Source organism: Rhinopithecus roxellana, chromosome 20 (genome assembly GCF_007565055.1).
Source record: "Rhinopithecus roxellana isolate Shanxi Qingling chromosome 20, ASM756505v1, whole genome shotgun sequence".
Lineage (NCBI taxonomy): Eukaryota > Metazoa > Chordata > Mammalia > Primates > Cercopithecidae > Rhinopithecus > Rhinopithecus roxellana.
This window is the reverse complement of record NC_044568.1, coordinates 2,322,130-2,341,057: the sequence shown is the minus strand read 5'-3', so window position 1 is coordinate 2,341,057 and position 18,928 is coordinate 2,322,130. Positions and strand designations below refer to the sequence as shown.

At 49.2% G+C, this 18,928-nt stretch overlaps 1 protein-coding gene across 1 annotated transcript; it reads right to left on the bottom strand.

Annotated features, from left to right (window-relative positions):
- Positions 1-1,273: 1,273 nt before the first annotated feature.
- Positions 1,274-14,328, bottom strand: AQP8 (aquaporin 8). Its single transcript, XM_030925394.1, is given in 7 exon segments — positions 1,274-1,786; positions 4,603-4,737; positions 7,001-7,161; positions 7,163-7,216; positions 9,866-9,992; positions 13,965-14,041; positions 14,043-14,328. Coding segments are annotated over 7 exon segments (768 nt in total). The 5' UTR covers positions 14,208-14,328; the 3' UTR covers positions 1,274-1,737.
- Positions 14,329-18,928: the final 4,600 nt, after the last annotated feature.

Below are 18,928 nucleotides of genomic sequence, written 5' to 3'. Positions count from 1 at the left end.
TTCTCTGAGAATGGTTTGAATGTGTGGATATATCGTGAATCTATGTTCTCAGTGGGCAGTCTCTTATTGTAGTGGTGATTTTCTTCATTTTCACTCAAGACAGCATTTTGCTCATCTCGTTGAAGGGGGTTAGTTTTCGCTTGTTGTTGAGAGTGGTTTCTCCCTGCCCTTCTTTCTGGTGTTATGATGATCATCTTCCATAAATGACCCATTGATTCTTAGGGAGAAGAAGACACACACTCTACTTCAAAGGGGTGACTTCCAGAGTGTGTCTTTCCGTCCCTTCTTATTTGTTATACTCTTATCTTCCACCCAAGTGCCACTGGCTCTTCAGGCCTGTACTGTGTCACTTGTTCAGGATTCTATTAGGTTGGTGCAAAAGTAATTGCAGTTTTTGCCATTGAAAGTAATGGAAAAAACTGCAATTACTTTTGCACCAACTGGCTGGGCACGGTAGCTCACGCCTGTAATCCCAGCACTTTGGGAAGCCGAGGTGGGTGGATCACTTGAGGTCAGGAGTTCAAGACCAGCCTGACCAACATGGTAAAACCCCATCTCTACTAAAACTACAAACATTAGCCAGGCGTGGTGGCATACGCCCGTAATCCTAGCTACTTAGGAGGCTGAGGCAGGAGAAGCTCTTGAACCCGGGAGGCAGAGGTTAAAGTGAGCTAAGATCATGCCACTGCACTCCAGCCTGGGTGACAGAGCGAGACTCTGTCTCAAAAACAAAAAAAAAAAAAAGCAAAAAAAAAAAAAAAAAAAAACAATCTTTTGCACCAACCTAATATTTCCTCGGGAAATTCTTGCAGCGCACTCCAAGCCCACACCCCGCCCCCCACCCACCTCCCCAGCTACAGTGAATGAATGGGCTGATTCATGTCCTGGACAGCAAGGAACACTCAACTAAGGATAGCCCTGAGTACTCAGCCAGACCCTGGACTCTGCCTGGAGCTTTTCAGCAGGGTCCTGAGGTCTGTGATCTGGCTAGACTAGAGTCTGACTAGAGTCCAGTTGACTCTGACTAGAGTCCAAATTGGACTCAATATGCACTCTGAGCTCCAGGCAGAGCTCCAGGATGGGCCTGTCCAAGTGGGGACAGGCTCTAGGCTGGCCTGAACTCCAAATGCCTGCCGTGGCCCAGGACTCTGAGCTGGGCTGTAGGATCAGCAGCTCTGGACAGCCAAGGCCTAACCCCAGACTTTTTTTTTTTTTGCTTGCTTTCTCCTCAGCAGTGCCCATTTCTCAAATGAAAGGCAAGCCAGTAAGCACGTGGAAGGAAATACTGGACTATTTATTGCAAAGTGAGAATTGTCAGCTTGAGAAGCAAGGAAGTGGCCGGGCCCCCAGAAAGCCCTTCTACAACAAAACAATCAAGAAACAAGAGAAGGAGAAAGAAGCGGGGTGCGGGAATGAGCTCATGTGCAGAAACAGCCTCCTTGTCCAACTCAGGGACCTTCCTCTCAAGAAATATCCTCGTGTTGCGGTGTTTGCACCGCTCTCTGGGCAGCATGGGCAGATCCCAGGCTGGGATCTCTGATGAGCACAAAGGAATTCCAGGAACCTAGAGCCTCCTCAGCAGTCAGTCTATCTGAGAAACCAGGCCCCAGCAGTGAAAGCAGGGAGTGGCTCCTCCAGGCCTCTGCCTTGGCAGGAAATGCAGGAACTCTCTGGTTCTCAGTCTTGGACAGGTGAGCTGAGGACACCTGGAGCAGCAGGAATCCCACGAGCTCGGCTTCACCGAGCCTCCAGGATGAGGCGGGTCTTCCCATCTCCGATGAAGCACCTGAAAGAAAGATGACCCAGTAAGGTCTCAGCCCCGGAGGAGAGACCCAGCCCTTCGCCACATGTCTCCAGGCTCAGAAATCTCCAGAGAGATGACTTCCTGAGCCTCCCCAGCCTCAATAGCCAGATTCCCTTGGGGAGAGGGAGACACTGTTTCCTGCTTGGTTTCTTTTTTTTCCTTTTTTGTTTTTTTAATTGAGACAGAGTCTCACTCACCCAGGCTGGAGTACAGTAGCGTGATCTCAGCTCACTGCAGCTTCTACCTCCGGAGTTCAAGCAATTCTCATACCTCAGCCTCCCGAGTAGCTGGGACTACAGACAAACACCACTATACCTGACTGATTTTTGTATTTTTAACAGAGATAGGGTTTTACCATGTTGACCAGGCTGGTCTCCAACTCCTGACTTCAAGTGATCCACCCACCTTGGCCTCCCAAAGTGCTGGGAGTACAGGCGTGAGCCACACGCCTGGGTCCTGCTTAGTTTCTAACCCTTTTCCTGAAGATGCCCATTGCTGCCACTCTGAAAGCCCAGGAAAAAATGAATAGTGATGGCCGGGCACAGTGGCTCACACCTGTAACCCAGCGCTTTGGGAGGCAGATCACCTGAGGTCAGGAGTTAGAGACCAGCCTGGCCAACATGGTGAAGCCCCATCTCTACCAAAAAAAATTACAAAAACTGGCTGGGCACGGTGGCTCATGCCTATAATCCTAGCACTTTGGGAGGCCCAGGAGGGTGGATCACATGAGGTCAGGAGTTTGAGACCAGCCTGGTCAACACAGTGAAATCCTATCTCTACTAAAAATATAAAAATTAGCTGGGCATGGTAGCAGTGCCTGTAGTCCCAGCTGCTTGGCAGGCTGAGGCAATGAGCCAAAATCACACCACTGCACTCCAGCCTGGGCAACAGAGCAAGACTCCATCTCAAAAAATGAAAACAAAAATACTGTAGCGGAGCGTGGCGGTATGCACCTGTAGTCCTAGCTACTCGGGAGGCTGAGGCAGGAGAATAGCTTGAACCTGGGAGGCAGAGGCTGCAATGCACTGAGATCGTGCCACTGCACTCCAGCCTGGGCGACGGAGTGAGACTTCGTCTCAAGAAAATAGTGACGCTTTTCACTGAACTATAGGCTGGGTCCTGCAGACCCCAGGACCGCTGGTGGGCAAGGGAGCAAGTCGTCTAGATCAGGCCTGTTCCAGGGCCTGTCCTCTCCCAGACAGTGCAAGGTAGGCCCAACTTGTGTTTACTAAATCCAGACAGTGATCCTTGCACTCCTGGAGTCCAGAGTCCAGAAGGAATGGGACATAAGAAGAGAGCCCATGGAGAAGAGGCCAAGCAGGATGCACGGGGACTCTAGTCTTTTCCATCTGGAATCCACTTATCCTTCTGACAATATCAACCTTCTTATCTACTGCAGCACTCCGGGAAGCACCGCTCACATTGTATTTCACGTGAATGGCGTCTTCCAACATGCATACCCTTGGGGGTGCCATTTACATGATTTTCCCATGTAGATGGGGTCCCCTGGAGTTGTACAATACCCCCACGGGGAACTACTCCTCCCCTACTCTCGGTCCTATTGGCGGTGTTCAGGTAAGGCTGACCTCACCCCCACTTCAGGCTTAGGTTCTTGCTCCAGACATTGCCAATAGGAATGCCTGATCGGCTGGGCTTGGTGGCTCACACCTGTAATCCCAGCACTCTGGGAGACTGAGGCGGGCGGATCGCTTGAGGTCAGGAGTTCGAGAACAGCCTGGCAAACATGGTGAAACCCCATCTCTACAAAAATACAAAAATTAGCCAGGCATGGTGGCGTGCACCTGTAATCCCAGCTACTCAGAAGGCCAAGGCAGGAGAATTGCTTGAATCCAGGAGGCAGAGGTTGCAGTGAGCTGAGATTTTGCCACTGCACTCCAGCCTGGGTGACAGAGAGAGACTCCATCTCAAAAAAAAAAAAAAAAAAAAAAAAAAAAAAAATAGAAAGTGCCTGACCCCTGTAGCTCAGTGATTGATTCTGAAGTGAGCAAATCATCCACGCACAGTGGGCCAGTTCAAACCAGTGAATACCAGACCCTAGCTTTTTGCTAGATCTTGTTGTTCTAATTCCTCTAGAGTTGTTAAGCTGCTAAGATACAAGCCTCGAGTGGCTGGTAAACATCTTCGCCTCCATTGGAGAGTCTATCTAAGCATGAAGCCCACCCGGGGGAAAACAGAGCCTATGAGAAAGACCAAGGCAGGGCACAGTGGCTCACACCTGTAATCCCAGCACTTTGGGTGGCCTAGGCAGGAGGATCACTTGAGGTCAGGAATTTGAAACCAGCCTGACCAACATGGTGAAACCCCATCTCTACTAAAAATACTGAAAAAATAGCCTGGTGTGGTGGCAGGCACCTGTAATCCCAGTTACTTGGGAAGGCTGAAGCAGGAGAATTGCTTGAATCTGGGAGGCAGAGGTTGCACTGAGCTGAGATCACACCACTGCTCTCTAGCCTGGGCAACAGAGGGAGACTCTGTCAAAAAACAAAAAAAAAAGGAGAAAGACCAAGTCTGAGCACCCCCTGAAACCACTGCGCCCTGTGAAGTTTCTGATGATGTGAGCCAATGAATTCCTCTTTGTGGCAAACTGCTGTTTTGAAATAGATCTCTGTCACTTGCAACCAAAGCTCCTAGATGGAGCCATTTTCTTTGCCTCTAAAGAGGCTCCCTCTTTTCTCTTCCAAACCCAAGTGAGAGCCTAGCCCTCTAGCCCCGGACTCTCTGGGAGATGTTGCCAAGTGCCCATTCCATGGGCCAGTGACCCTGTGTCACACTCCTACCTAATGAGCAGTCCAACAAGCAGGCCAGCCAGGAGTGGGCCCAGCCAGTAGATCCAGTGGAAGTCCCAGTGGTTGGCCACCACCGCAGGTCCAAAAGCACGGGCCGGATTCATGCAGCCTCCAGACACAGTGCCCCTGCAAACACCCAGGCACCCTGGTCACCAGGATCCCAGCCAGACCCCACCTCACCTCACGTTCACGTCCCCAACTAGGCCTAGTCACACACCACCCAGGAACCCTCTCTAAACTCCCACATCATGAGCTCCTGGGTAGATCCTAAAGAAGGTAGAGAGGCTGTCAGCACTAGAAAGCAGAAGGTGTGACTCCCCACTGGGCGTGCAGTCCAGCACTCCCCACAAACTCCTCTAGAATGCCCAGCAAAAATGCCTGCTCAGCGACGGCAGGAAGAGAAGCTGGATCTACATCTGTTCCAGAGTCTACAGAGCAAAGTCCATCAGTTTCAGTCCTTTTGGAGTCAAGCTGACCTAGATTCAAAACCCAGCCCACACATTATAAAATAATGAAAAGTGTATCATTGGATTGTTTGTGACCCAAAGAATAAATGCTTGAAGGGTTGAATACCCCGTTTACTTTGACGTGATCATTACACGTTGCTTACCTGTATCAAAACACCTCATGTAACCTCAGCCAGGCACGGTGGCTCATGCCTGTAATCCCAGCAGTTTAGGAGGCTGAGGCAGGCAGACCACTTGAGGTCAGGAGTTCAAGACCAGCCTGGCCAACATGGTGAAACCCCGTTCCTACTAAAAATACAAAAATTAGCCAGGTGTGGTGGCGCATGCCTGTAATCCCAGCTACTGGGGAGGCTGAGGCAGGAGAATTGCTTGAACCTGGAGATTGAAAGTTGCAGTGAGCCATGATCATGCCACTGTACTCCAGCCTGGGTGACAGAGCAAGACTCTGTCTCAAAAACTAAAACTAAAACTAAAATAAAATAACGAACAGTATAAGTGGATTGTTTGTAACACAGAGAATAAATGCTTGAGGGGATGAATACCCCATTTACCCTGACATGGTAATTATGCATTGCATGCCCATATCAAAGCGTCTCATGTAACCCAGAAATGTATACACCTACTAGGTTCACCCACAAAAATTTAAAATATATATATATAAAGAAAGAAAAACCCCGAGCCCAGATAGTTCTAGTTGTGGGGAGCTCCATGAACCCATGAACCTCTCTGTATTCAAGTGAGGTGAAAGTGACTATCCTGTAGGTTGTCATCAGGAGTGAATGAGAAAATGCAAATAGGAGCCCACACCTTGAATATAATTAATGTACAAAAAGCATTAACTAATCTAACTGATCCAGATGAGGCCCTTGTTGCACCACAAGCTTAAGGCCCAGAATCTCTTACAGGGAGACTCTTCCCCAGGTGCACCGCTCTCGTTCTGGGGCTCTGTCTTTACCCCATTCTCTCAAGCTGGGGGCCTGTAGACCTCATTCCCACCCTGTGTCCAGCTTCGAAGTCAAAAGATTTGTAAGTGAATCAAAGACCACTAGGGGGCAGCAAAGCATGGCCACAACTTTACACATGCCCCAGCCTGCCCCAGGCTTCACCTCCCAAAGCTGAGGGAGAGCTGACCCAGGAGAAAGGTTAGACTTTGTTCTGTGTCCAAAAGAAAGGAAAGAGTCAGACATTAGGGAGAGGCTCCTTGGGCCGGGCAATGTGGCTCATGCCTGTAATCCCAGTACTTTGAGAGGCCAATGCAGGAGGATGGCTTGAAGCCAGGAGTTCAAGACTAGCCTGGGCAACATAGCATGGCCCCCATCTCTAAATAAAATAAATAAGAAAAATAAAAAGGGCTCACTCATCCTCTTGTCCCAAATCTATCACTTAATTTGCCACTGCCCACTGACCTTAAATAAGTCACTTCTGTCATCTCTGAGCCTCAGTTTCCTTATCTATAAAACGGGAGACATCATCCCCAATCTTGTTGCCTTAATCCCTTCCAATACCTGCTGGGAAACTCAAAATAAAGGAGACAACAGCTACAGATGCTTTTTGTAATCCTGAGGCTAAAACCTGGCTGCCCAGTGAGCAAATGAACACAGTTCACAGAAATGTTGTATTTACGCTACGAAAATTGGAAAACATCACATACAAATTTAAATTTCTGACTTCCTTTGAATAAAATCATCACCCCAAACCCATGTTCCCAGCAATAATTGACAAGAGCTGAATTGACTGGAGCGCCTCCGACACCACAGTCCCCACCACTCCCTGTTGTCTGCCTGATGCCAGCCCACCTCCCCATTTGCAACACCTTCCTGGCCCCTAATAGCAACTGAATCTGTGGCCCTCAGGCCTGAGCTCCTCCAGAGCTGAACAGTGCAGATCTGGGCATGGTCGCCCCACTGCCAAGGGACACTTACCCAGCCAGGATATCCACGGTGACAGCAAAGCCGATGGAGAATGGGGCCAGAGGGCCCTTTGTCTTCTCATTGATGGCACCCATGCATACTGCCAGGGCCAGCAGCGTCGTCAGGATGATCTCTGCCACCAACGCCCCTGCCACCTGCCCCTGCTCCTGGACAGGTCACAAAGGCTGCCCCAGATGCATTCCAGAACCTCTCCTCGGGACTCACTGCCTGCACAGAGAAGCTGCTCAGCCTTTCGGTGGGGCAGAGAGACAGCTGGAAACTGAGGGGAGAGGGCCTAAAACATGCTTGCCCACCGTAAGGGCCAGTGAAGGGTTATGTCCAATTTCAGTGACATAGACCTGAATCCACATCCCAACTCTGCCAGATTTTACTCTGTGACCCTGTGTGAGCTACTGAACCTCTCTGAGCCTCACTTTGTTCAGCTGAAAAATAGGAATGGGGCTAGGCGTGGTGGCTCACGCCAGCAACCACAGCACTTTGGGAGGCCGAAGGTGGGTGAATCACTTGAGCCCAGGAGTTCGAGACCAGCCTTGCCAACATGGTGAAACCCCATCTCCACTAAAAATACAAAAATTAGCGGGGTGAGGTGGCGGGTACCTGTAATCCCAGCTGCTCAGGAGGCTGAGGCACGAGAATCACTTGAACTCTGGAAGCGGAGGTTGCAGTGAGCTGAGATCACACACACCACTGCACTCCAACCTGAACAACAGAGCAAGACTCCATCTCAAAAAAAAAGAAAAGAAAAAAGAAAAAGAAAAATGAGGATAATCTAGTCATGGCTCCAGGTTACAGGCCTAAAGCTTCTATAATTTAGATGATCCTCTTTGAGAAAAAGAACATAAACTATCTTTTTTTTCTTTCTTTGAGACAGAGTCTAGTTCCATCACCCAGGCTGGAGTGCAGTGACCCGATCATAGCTCACTACAGCCTCGATCTCCTGGGCTCCAGTGATCCTCCTACCTCAGCCTCTCATGTAGCTGGGACCACAGGTGCATACCAACCTTGCCCACCTAGTTTTTTTATTATTATTTTTTGTAAAGATGGAGGGTCTCACATGTTGCCCAGGCTGGTCTGGAACTCCTAGGCTCAAGTGATCCTCCTGCCTCCGCCTCCCAAAATGCTGGGATTACAGGCATCAGCTGCCATGTGCGGCTCAAAATACCTTACTCTTACAAACTTTACAAACACATATGATCAGGTGAATTCATTGCTAGGCCCCCATAGAACCGTGGAAGGGGCATATGCAGGAAGGCCCTGAAGCCTGAGCTCAATTACTTCTACGGACAGTCAGCCTCAGGGCTATCACAGCCCCAAAGGGGAAAGACAGCACAGTGTGCAAGCTTCTGGACTCTGGACCCAGTCGGGGCTGCGCTGCTTACAAGCACGTCTGAACTTGAGCAAGTTGCCTGCTTCTCTGCCCCTCTGTTTTCTCATCTATAAAACAGGGATGATACTGGCAGCTCCCGGCTCACAGACAAGGCCGCTGGTGTGCCTGGCACAAGGTAAGCGCTGTCTATGAACTGACTGGTTTCTCGTAAAGTTGCTGGGAGATGAAATAAGAGAATATGTGTAAAACATTTAGCAGGGAGAATGTGCTCAGGGAAACGTGCTGTCCCACAAGTGGCAGAGCCGTGTTTGACAGGTTTTAAGTGGCAGGGCTTGAGCTAGGTCTGGGCACTGCTTTTCCTAAAGAAGCAGAGCAGGAAGGTCCCGGGCATGTTCCATAGATAGGGGAACAGACTGTGGCTCTCAAATGGGAGCACGGAGAGACCAGGGCAGGGGATGACAGTAAAGTGAAGCTTGAGAACAAAGTCTGCGGTGGGTCAGCACTTACAGCTTCAGACCCTATCGCAGTCAAGCTAACAGAGCTCCCATCCACCACCCCCCACACACCCGCCAAGCAAGGCCCACATCTTGACGGGCTTGAAGGGTCCCTGGCTGAACTGAGACTTAAGGGCAAAAGGAAAGAAAGAGAGAGAGGAAAAAAAGAAAAAGAGGGATGGAGGGAGAAAGTCTATCCAAGGATTTATACGTAAAGCTATGAAAACTCTGTGGCTGGCCAGGCTCGGTCACTCATGCCTGTAATCCCAACACTTTGGGAGGCCAAGGCAGGAAGATCACTTGAGACCAAGAGTTGGAGACCAATGTGGTCAACATAGTGAGAGCCCACCTCTACAAAAAAATTTTTTTAATTAGTTGGGTGTGGTGACACACACCTATAGTCCCAGCTACTTAACAGGCTGAGGCAGGAGGATCACTTGAGCCCAGGAGTCCCAGCCTGCAGTGAGCTATGATTGCACCACCACACTCCAGCCTGGACAACAGAGTGAGACCCCATCTCTAAAATAAAAAAGAGAGGCAGGGCCCAGTGGCTCACGCTTGTAATCCCAGCACTTTGGGAGGCCGAGGCAGGCAAATCACTTGAGCTCAGGAGTTCAAGACCAGCCTGGCCAACATGGTGAAACTCCGTCTCTACTAAAAATACAAAAATTAGCCAGGCGTGGTGGCATGCGCCTGTAATCCCAGTTACTCAGGAGGCTGAGGCAGGAGAATTGCTTGAGCCCAGGAGGTAGAGGTTGCAGTGAGCCGAGATCATACCCCTGCACTCCAGCCTGGGTGACAGAGCGAGACTCCATCAAAAAAAAAAAAAAAAAAAGCAAATAAATAAAAATAAAGTAAAATGCAATAAGAAAGAAAGAGAGAAGAAAAACGTCCACCAATTCCACTGGCAGAAATAAGCAAAAGATTGGACATTTCCCCACTCCTCACTGTCCCCCCGACACACACACACATCATGCACCTCCAGCAGCCCCATCAGAGAGGAAGCCACTAGCCCAGCCCCTGGGGTTCACCCACCTTGGCCAAGGCAGCCCCGAGCAGCCCTCCGAGCAGCTGTGAGACCCAGTACGGGAGAAGCATCACCACGTTGAGGCCTCCGATCAGCGTGGCTGCCAGGGACACCGCAGGGTTGAAGTGTCCACCACTGTAACCCACAAGAGAGGAGGGAGTCATGAGCCCAGGGCTGACCACATGGCTGGCACTCGAGACAGCATGTCCCAGCCAAACCACCAGGCTGGTTTCACAGGGTGAGAGTCAGTCCAGGGCCCAGCTCAAATACAAAGAGATGCCAAATTGCTTCCAATTTCCCTGAGATGCCAGGCAGAGGGTAAGAGATAAAGGGCAGCCTCTACGTCCTAAGTCCAGCCCCCAGGATGGCCCTGGAGGAATCGCGTGTAGGAGACCATCCCTTAACTCCTCCCTGACTCCCTCCGAGCCTCTCTCCAGCCCTTCAGAGCTGTGGCCACAGGTCAGATTGAGACACCAAGGCTCCAAGTTAGTAGCCCATGAGCCATATCCAGGCCTCCCCTTATGATTTGTTTGATTTTATGAGACGGAGTCTTGCTCTGTTGCCCAGGCTGGAGTGCAGTGGTATGATCTTGGGTCACTGCAATCTCCACCTTTTGAGTTCAAGCAATGCTCCTGACTCAGCCTCCCAAGTGGCTGGGACGACAGGCGTGTGCCACCATTCCCGGCTGATTTTTGTATTTTTAGTAGAGACGATGTCTCACCATATTGGTCAGGCTGGTCTCAAACTCCTGACCTCAAGCAATCCACCCACGTCGGCCTCCCAAAGTGCTGGGGTTGCAGGCATGAGCTACTGTGTCCGGCCCAGGTCTCCCCTTATGAGTAGCTAGGCCCTGAATAAGACCTCCTGATTGGTTGAACTGCTCAGCCAATGAAAACCCTACTTGTGGTCTGAAAGTGTGATGGATGTAAAATGCAGATTTGGAGTTCGGGCTGGAAATGGCATGGAGAATCATGGGGTGGAATTGGAGGTTCGTGACCAGGTTGGGGACTGGGATTGGGAATTTGGGGTGTGGAAGAAAATTAGACAAGTCAGAACCTGAGGTCGAAGGGCAGGTTGCAGTTGATCAGCCACTCCCTGGCCCATGGGTAAAGAGCCTTCCTGTTCACCAAGATGTTCAACCAGCCCAGGCCCCAGAGCCAGGGTGGCTGCACTCACCAGTGTCTCATCCAGTCCCACTCTAATGGAGGAACTATTGTCACAGTTTGGCCTCCTGAATCCATCTGGTTTCCAGGAATGGATACTCCCCAATGAGACAGAAAGGTACCCCAAGACTCCCCATGTCACACAAGAACCAAAGTGCCCCCCAAATGTTAAGAGCCCACCAATGAGCTTACCCATCCTCTAATGGGCATAGGACATTCAGCTGAGACTGGACAGAGGACCTCAGCTCTACACAAAAGGACTTTGTCCAACACCCTGATACCTCGAGATCAGCTTCCCCAACTTGTCTGACTCAGCTCTGGGCCCAGACCCTCATGCATGGTTTGCTTTGATTTGATTTTTTTTTTTTTTTTTTTTTTTTTTTTTTTTTGAGATGGGATCTCACTTTGTCACCCACGCTGGAGTGCAATGGTGCAATCTCGGCTCACTGCAACCTCTGCCTCCTGGGTTCAAGTGATTCTCCTGCTTCAGTCTCCCAAGTAGCTGGAATTACAGGGGCATGCCACCACGGGGTTTTGCCATGTTGGCCAGGCTGCTCTTGAACTCCTGACCTCAGGTGATTCACCTGCCTCGGCCTCCCAAAGTGCTGGGATTACAGGTGTGAGCCACCGTGCCCAACCTCCATGCATGGTTTGAAAGCACCAGCCAGTGCTCAGACTCCACAGGTTGGGAAGAGGGGCAGCCAGGCCTACTTGGCCTCAAGTAGCTTAGCCTGGGCTCTGCTGAGATATACAGATGGAGTCAGGGTGAGGCGGCTTCCCACGGGAGCCCCAGAGGGGAGAGAAACTGTCATTCAGAGTATGGCTCTACCAGGAGGGCCAGGTGACGAGAATCACACATTTCCTGGTTTATACTCATTAGCAATAAAACAATCAAGACACATTCATTCCTTCATTCATTGTTCACTCAGCAAATATTTCTCTAACACTTACTATGTGCCAGGTGCTGTGGTGCTTATAACTTACATACATAACTTATCCTGGATCCAGTGAACAACCTCAAAGTCAGTGTCTGGCACGCAGTAGGTGCTGAATAAATATTTGTCAAAAAAGCCAAACAGAGAGGCAGTATTTGCAGTGCCAAAGAGATGATCTTTCCAGCCAGCTGGCCTGGGTTCAAAGCCCAACTCTGCCACTGAAGAGCTGTGTGGCATTGGCCAAATTACATAACCTCTTTGTGCCTCAATGATCTCTGCCTGAGAAAGCTATTGCAAAGATATAAAGAATTAATACGTGTACAGCTCATAGTACTATCTATGGAGTTAGCATTAAATAAACATCAGCTATTATTATTACTCACATTTATACCACTGCACACAAAGGCTTCAGCAACTTGCTGTGGTCACCCAGCTAAGAAGTGATAAAGGTTGCCTTCAATCTCAGATCCGTCCAAAGGGAGTATCATATACTTTTTCTTTCACTCACAGCCTCCCTTGGACGTCTAAAGAGATGTGGCTTTGTTTGTTTATTTGATTGTTTGTTTGTTTGTTTGTTTTGGAGATGGAGTCTCACTCTGTTGCCCAGGCTGGAGTGCAGTAGCACAATCTTGGCTCAATGCAACCTTCCCCTCCTGGTTCAAGCAATTATTCTGCCTCAGCCTCCCAAGTAGCTGGGACTCCAGGTACCTGCCACTACGCCCAGCTAATTTTTGTATCTTTAGTAGAGACAGGGTTTCTACTAAAGAGACAGGCCAGGCTGCTTTCCCACTCCTGACCTCAGGTGATCTACACGCCTCAGCCTCCCGAAGTGCTGGGATTCTAGGCATGAGCCACTGCACCTAGTCTAAAGAGATGTTAAAGCTCTTTTCCATTCTGGTTTTCTCAGAAACAGTATTTCTGTTTCCTCATTCAGATCTATGTTTTGAGTGAGATTTAATACAGACCAACCATGTCCCAGATCACCCTGCCAGGCACCCCATTCAAGATCTTCGTCATGATGGCTGGCTCTCCTGGGAGCCAGCAGCCATGTCCACAGACCTTCCCGCTGATCCTCTACCCAGATGAGAGCTAAGTCAGAGAAGCCTGTCCCTTTCCCTGCCCCTCCTTCTTGATCACCTCTTGATAAGCCAGGACCACTGCAAATCCCTGCATACCCAGGTGGGAAAACCTGGCTCACATCTTCTATGCATTTCTGCTTTCCCTAAAACCCCCTTCTAGTGGTAACAATAACACAGCAACCAATGCCCATTGTGTGTGTGGTGTGTGCCAGGTGCTCTACTTCATTTAATTCTCACGCCTCCCCCATGAGGCACTTGGATTTGAACGCTGGAGCCAGACAGCTTGTTCTTGACTCCCGGCTCTGCCACTTTCTGGCCCTCTAAGCTTGGACAGATTACACAGCCTTTCTCTTTTGCAGCTATAAAATGGGGTTAATAACAAGACCTACCCCACAAGGCTTTTGTGAGGATTAAATAACTAATATCTATAAAGTAATTAGACTAGTGCCTGGTATATAAATGTGTTGGCTTGAAAAAAAACCATTTAAAAGTATTCTACTATTCCCATTTTATAGGTGGGGAACTTTGGGTTTAGAGAGTGACTTGCCAGCCAGGCATGGTGGCTCACGCCTGTAATCCCAAAACTTTGGGAAGCCAAGGCAGGAGGATCGCTTGAGACCAGGAGTTTAAGACTAGCCTGGGCAACATAGTGAGACCCCGTCTCTACAACAAAATTTAAAACTTAGTTGGGTGCTGTGGCACATGCCTGTGATCCAGCTACTCAAAAAGAGAATGACGCCCAAAGTCACAAGCTCACAGGCTGCGGGGTCTGGCGTTGACCCCAGACAGTCTGACTTCCAACCCCATAGTTATCCAGAGCGCTCCTTGAAATCCCCAATATATGCACCCAGGGGTCCTTGACAATGGCTTTGCTTTCCACCCCCAGCACCCCAAGTCAGCACCAGGCTGAATCCTTAGAGCTGGTCTCACCTGATATTCCCCAGCGTGGCAATCACGAGCCCCAAAGCCAACCCGTGGGCCAGGGCCGGCTGCAGCAGTCCAGTGTCCTGTCCCATTCTCAATGACCGACAGGCACCCGATGAAGATGAAGAGAGCAGAGCCCAGCAGTTCGACCAGGCACGGCTGCACAAACCGTTCGTACCAGGACACTCGCCACCTGCCACCCGCACTCGACTCCCTGGCCTTGCCATTGCCAAATTCAGGCTCACACATGGCTATCTGTCGTAGGGAAAAGGGGACAGAGGACACGGGTGGGAGGCAAGTCCAGATACAGAAGGTCCCGACCCCCAACCTTGAATTAATTCACAGCCCCCCTCGCTCTGCCAGCCTGGAGAGGAAGATGCTGGCAGAGGGCTCACCTCTCCAGACGTCAGGATCAGATGGCATAAACATCAGGCTGTTGCCTGAGCTGCTGGGAAACCTGCACCTGCTGCCCGGGACGCTGTTATCTCCTAGGGACGGGACCTGCTGGTCACACTATAGGCTCTGCCCCTTTTAAAGGGCTGCAGAGGCTCAATCCAAGTGCAGAGAAAGCAATAAACCTCAGGTAGGAGGCGGCTCTGAGGCCCAGAAGAGGAAATTTTTTAAAATCTCAACAGGGCAGGATGAGGGAGTCAGGGATTGCTGAACTTTCCACCAATGAGGGAAAAACATGCCAGCTTGGCTGTGTCATCTGAGAGCACACTCCAGGCTGTAGAAGGTGGGAGATGGGTCCAGCACCCCAGCTCCCCATGGTCCAAAGCAGGACAGCCCATGTAAGTGGTCCCCACTGGGTTGAAGCCTCACATGTTAAGAAACAGCAAACTCAACCAGGTGCAGTGGCTCATGCCTGGAATCCCAGCAGTGTGTGAGGCCAAGGTGGGTGGATCACTTGAGGTCAGGAGTTCGAGACCAGCCTGGCCAACATGGTGAAACCCCATCTCTACTAAAACACAAAAATCAGTCGGGCGTGGTGGTGCATGCCTGTAATCCCAGCTACTTAGCGGGGCGAAGGCAGGAGAATCATTTGAACCTAGGAGGTGAAGATTGCAGTGAGCCAAGATCGTGCAACTGCACTCCAGCCTTGGCAACAGAGCAAGGCTCTGGAAAAAAAAAAAAAAAAAAAGGAAAGAGAAAGAAGAAAGAAGAAAGAAAAGAAAAAAGAAAAGAGAAAAAGAAAGAGGGAGGGAGGGAAGAAGAAAGAGAGGGAAAGGAAGGAAGGAAGGAAGGAAGGAAGGAAGGAAGGAAGGAAGGAAGGAAGGAAGGAAGGAAGGAAGGAAGGAAGGAAGGAAGGAAAGAAAGAAAGAGGGAGGCTGAGGCAGGAGAATGGCGTAAACCCGGGAGGCGGAGCTTGCAGTGAGCTGAGATCCGGCCACTGCACTCCAGCCTGGGTGACAGAGCAAGACTCGGTCTCAATAAAAAAAAATTTAAAAAAAATAAAAAAAAAAGAAAGAAAGAAAGAAAGAAAGAGAGAGAGAGAGAGAGAAAGAAAGAGATGGTGTGTTGGTGTTTGCCTGTAATCCCAGCTACTCAGGAGGATGAGGCATGAGAATCACTTGAACCCAGGACCCAGAGGTTGCAGTGAGCTGAGATCACACCACTGCACTCCAGCCTGGGCAACAGAGTGAGACCCTGTCTCAAAAAAAAAAGAAAAGAAAGAAACAGCAAACCCATTTTCAAGTATTTTTCCACTGAGTTCCACAGCTTCAAACACCTCCAGTCACCGTGACAACCTGAGCCAGGACTGAGTGTATAGATGACGATCCTTCACAGACAGAGGCAGCAGAGACTAGCAAGAGGTAATGCAATGCAGTGGCAAGACCCATGGACTTTGGAAACAGGCTGCTTGGAGTTCAATCCCAGCTCTGCCATAAACTAGCCATGTAACCCTTGGGCACACAACTTGGCCTCTCTGGGCCTTTGTTTTCTCATCTGTTTGGTGTGGATGTTTGTGTTTGTACCATGTCATAGGGTCGTTGGGAATTTTAAATGAGATAATGTGGGTAAAGTGCTCAGGACAGTGCTAGACACACAATACCAGTGTCCACGAATTTACAATGCATGCTTGGCTGTAACTAATAGCTAATAGTGAGCATGTTCTATGTGCCAGGCACTGGGGCTAAGTGCCTTCTATTATCTCATTTAAACCTCACTGCCACCCTGTGAAGCAGGTACTATTATAGCCATTTCACAGACGAGGAAGTGGAGTGTCAGGAAGATTGAGTTTCCCAGGATTATACAGCTTATATGATCACAGAACTTGTGGGCTGTCACAAAAGGATAAATACTGTATATGATTCCACTTGTATGAAGTACCTAGACTAGTCAAATTCATAGAGACAGAAGTAGAATGGTGGTTTCCAGGACCCGAGGGGAAGGAAGAATGAAGAGTTTGTGTTTAGCGGGTATAGATTTCCTGTTTGGGAGGAAAGTTTTGGGATGGATGATATAGTGACACAACAATGTGAAGTACTTAATGTCACTGAAATGTACACTTAAAAATGGTTCAAATTGCCAGGCGTGTTTGGCTCACACCTATAATCTCAGCACTTTGGGAGACCAAGGCAGGCAGATCACTTGATTTCAGGAGTTCAACACCAGTCTGGCCAACATGGTGAAACCCTATCTCTACTAAAAATACAAAAATTAGCTGGGTGTGGTGGTGCACACCTATAATCCAAGCTGCTTCGGAGGCTGAGGCAGGAGAATCGCTTGAACATGGGAGGCAGAGGTTGTAATGAGCTGAGATCACACCACTACACTCCAGCCTGGGTGACAGGACGAGACTCCATCTCAAAAAAAAAAAAAAAAAAAAAAATAGTTAAAATGGCATATTTTATTTTATGTGTATTTTACCACAATTGAAAAAAAAATACTTGTGAGCTAACCCACTACACTCTACTGCCTTTCTAAGAGGGATGGATGGATGGATGGATGAATGGATGGATGGATGGATGGATAGATAGATGGTTGGGTGGATGATGGATGGATGGATAGACGGGTGGGTGGATGGATGAATAGATGGATGGATAGATAGGGTGGGTGGATGGATGGATGGATGAATGGATGCAGATGGATGGATGGATGGATGGATGGATAGATAGATGGTTGGGTGGATGATGGATGGATGGATAGACGGGTGGGTGGATGGATGAATAGATGGATGGATAGATAGGTGGGTGGGTGGATGGATGGATGGATGAATGGATGCAGATGGATGGATGGATGGATGGATGGATGCAGATGGATGGATGGATGGATGAATGGATGCAGATGGATGGATGGATGGATGGATGGATGCAGATGGATGGATGGATGGATGGATGGATGCAGATGGATGGATGGATGGATGGATGGATGGATGGATGGATAGATAGATGGTTGGGTGGATGATGGATGGATGGATAGACGGGTGGGTGGATGGATGAATAGATGGATGGATAGATAGGTGGGTGGGTGGATGGATGGATGGATGAATGGATGCAGATGGATGGATGGATGGATGGATGGATGCAGATGGATGGATGGATGGATGAATGGATGCAGATGGATGGATGGATGGATGGATGGATGCAGATGGATGGATGGATGGATGGATGGATGCAGATGGATGGATGGATGGATGGATGGATGGATGAGATAGATGGTTGGTGGATGATGATGGATGGATAGACGGGTGGGTGGATGGATGAATAGATGGATGGATAGATAGGGTGGGTGGGTGGATGGATGGATGGATTGAATGGATGCAGATGGATGGATGGATGGATGGATGGATAGATAGATGGTTGGGTGGATGATGGATGGATGGATAGACGGGTGGGTGGATGGATGAATAGATGGATGGATAGATAGGTGGGTGGATGGATGGATGGATGGATGGAAAAAAGGGAAGAAAGAAAGAAAAGGAGGAGGGAGGAAGGAAGGGAGAAAGGAAGGAGGAAGGAAAGAAAATGAGATGAGTTCCTTATCCATTCATTAACTCACCAAACATTTAAATAGCTACTGCAAGTCAGTCACTGTTCTAAGCTGGCTGGAGATGTAGCAGTGAACAAGACAGGCAAAATCCTGCTCTGTGCACATAGCTTTATCTCTGAGTGTTTGTACGCACTAATAGAGAAGTCATGCTGGAGCTAAAGGAATTTTAATGATTATTTCTGACATTTCTCAACTACTCACTACATCTCCAACACCATGTTAAACTCTCTATATATATTCGTAACCCCCCTTTGAGATAAGTCTTATCACTTATTATCACCATCTTCAGATGATAAAAATGAGGCACAAAGAAGTTAAAGAACTCACCCATGGCTGTGTACACAAAAAATATCTGCTTCAGGACAGAAGTGGATATATCTAGAGAAGAGTGTGACAGTTTGTTGACAGCCCATGTCAGTGAGAGGCCCAGGAATACAGGGTCTCTGCCCGATATCTTCGCCTCCAGGAAGGTTATCTTTAGCCCTGTTCTCTACCTCCTCCATATCCCACATATCCCACAGCACATCATACAGGATGTTTCTTAGACCCTTCCTTCCACGTCCTATAAATAGCAACATAAGATAGCCTGACCCAAGGCTGCCCCATCCCCCTCATTGTTTACTCAAGTCCTGCCAGTACTGCTTCCAGAATAATTCGCTCTTGTTTTCACCCATGCCTTCATCTGTTCTTGCTTAGTCCCTTGAACAAAGAAAAACTAAGCTGGGCGCACTAGCTTGCACCTGTAATCCCAGCACTTTGGGAAGCCAAGGCGGGCGGATCACGAGGTCAGGAGTTCAAGACCAGCCTGACCCACATGGTGAAACACCGTCTCTACTAAAAATACAAAAATTAGTTGGGCATAGTGGCACACGCCTGTAATCCCAGTTACTCAGGAGGCTGAGGCAGGATAATCACTTGAACCTGGAAGGCGGAGGTTGCAGTGAGCCGAGATCGCACCACTGCACTCCAGCCTGGGC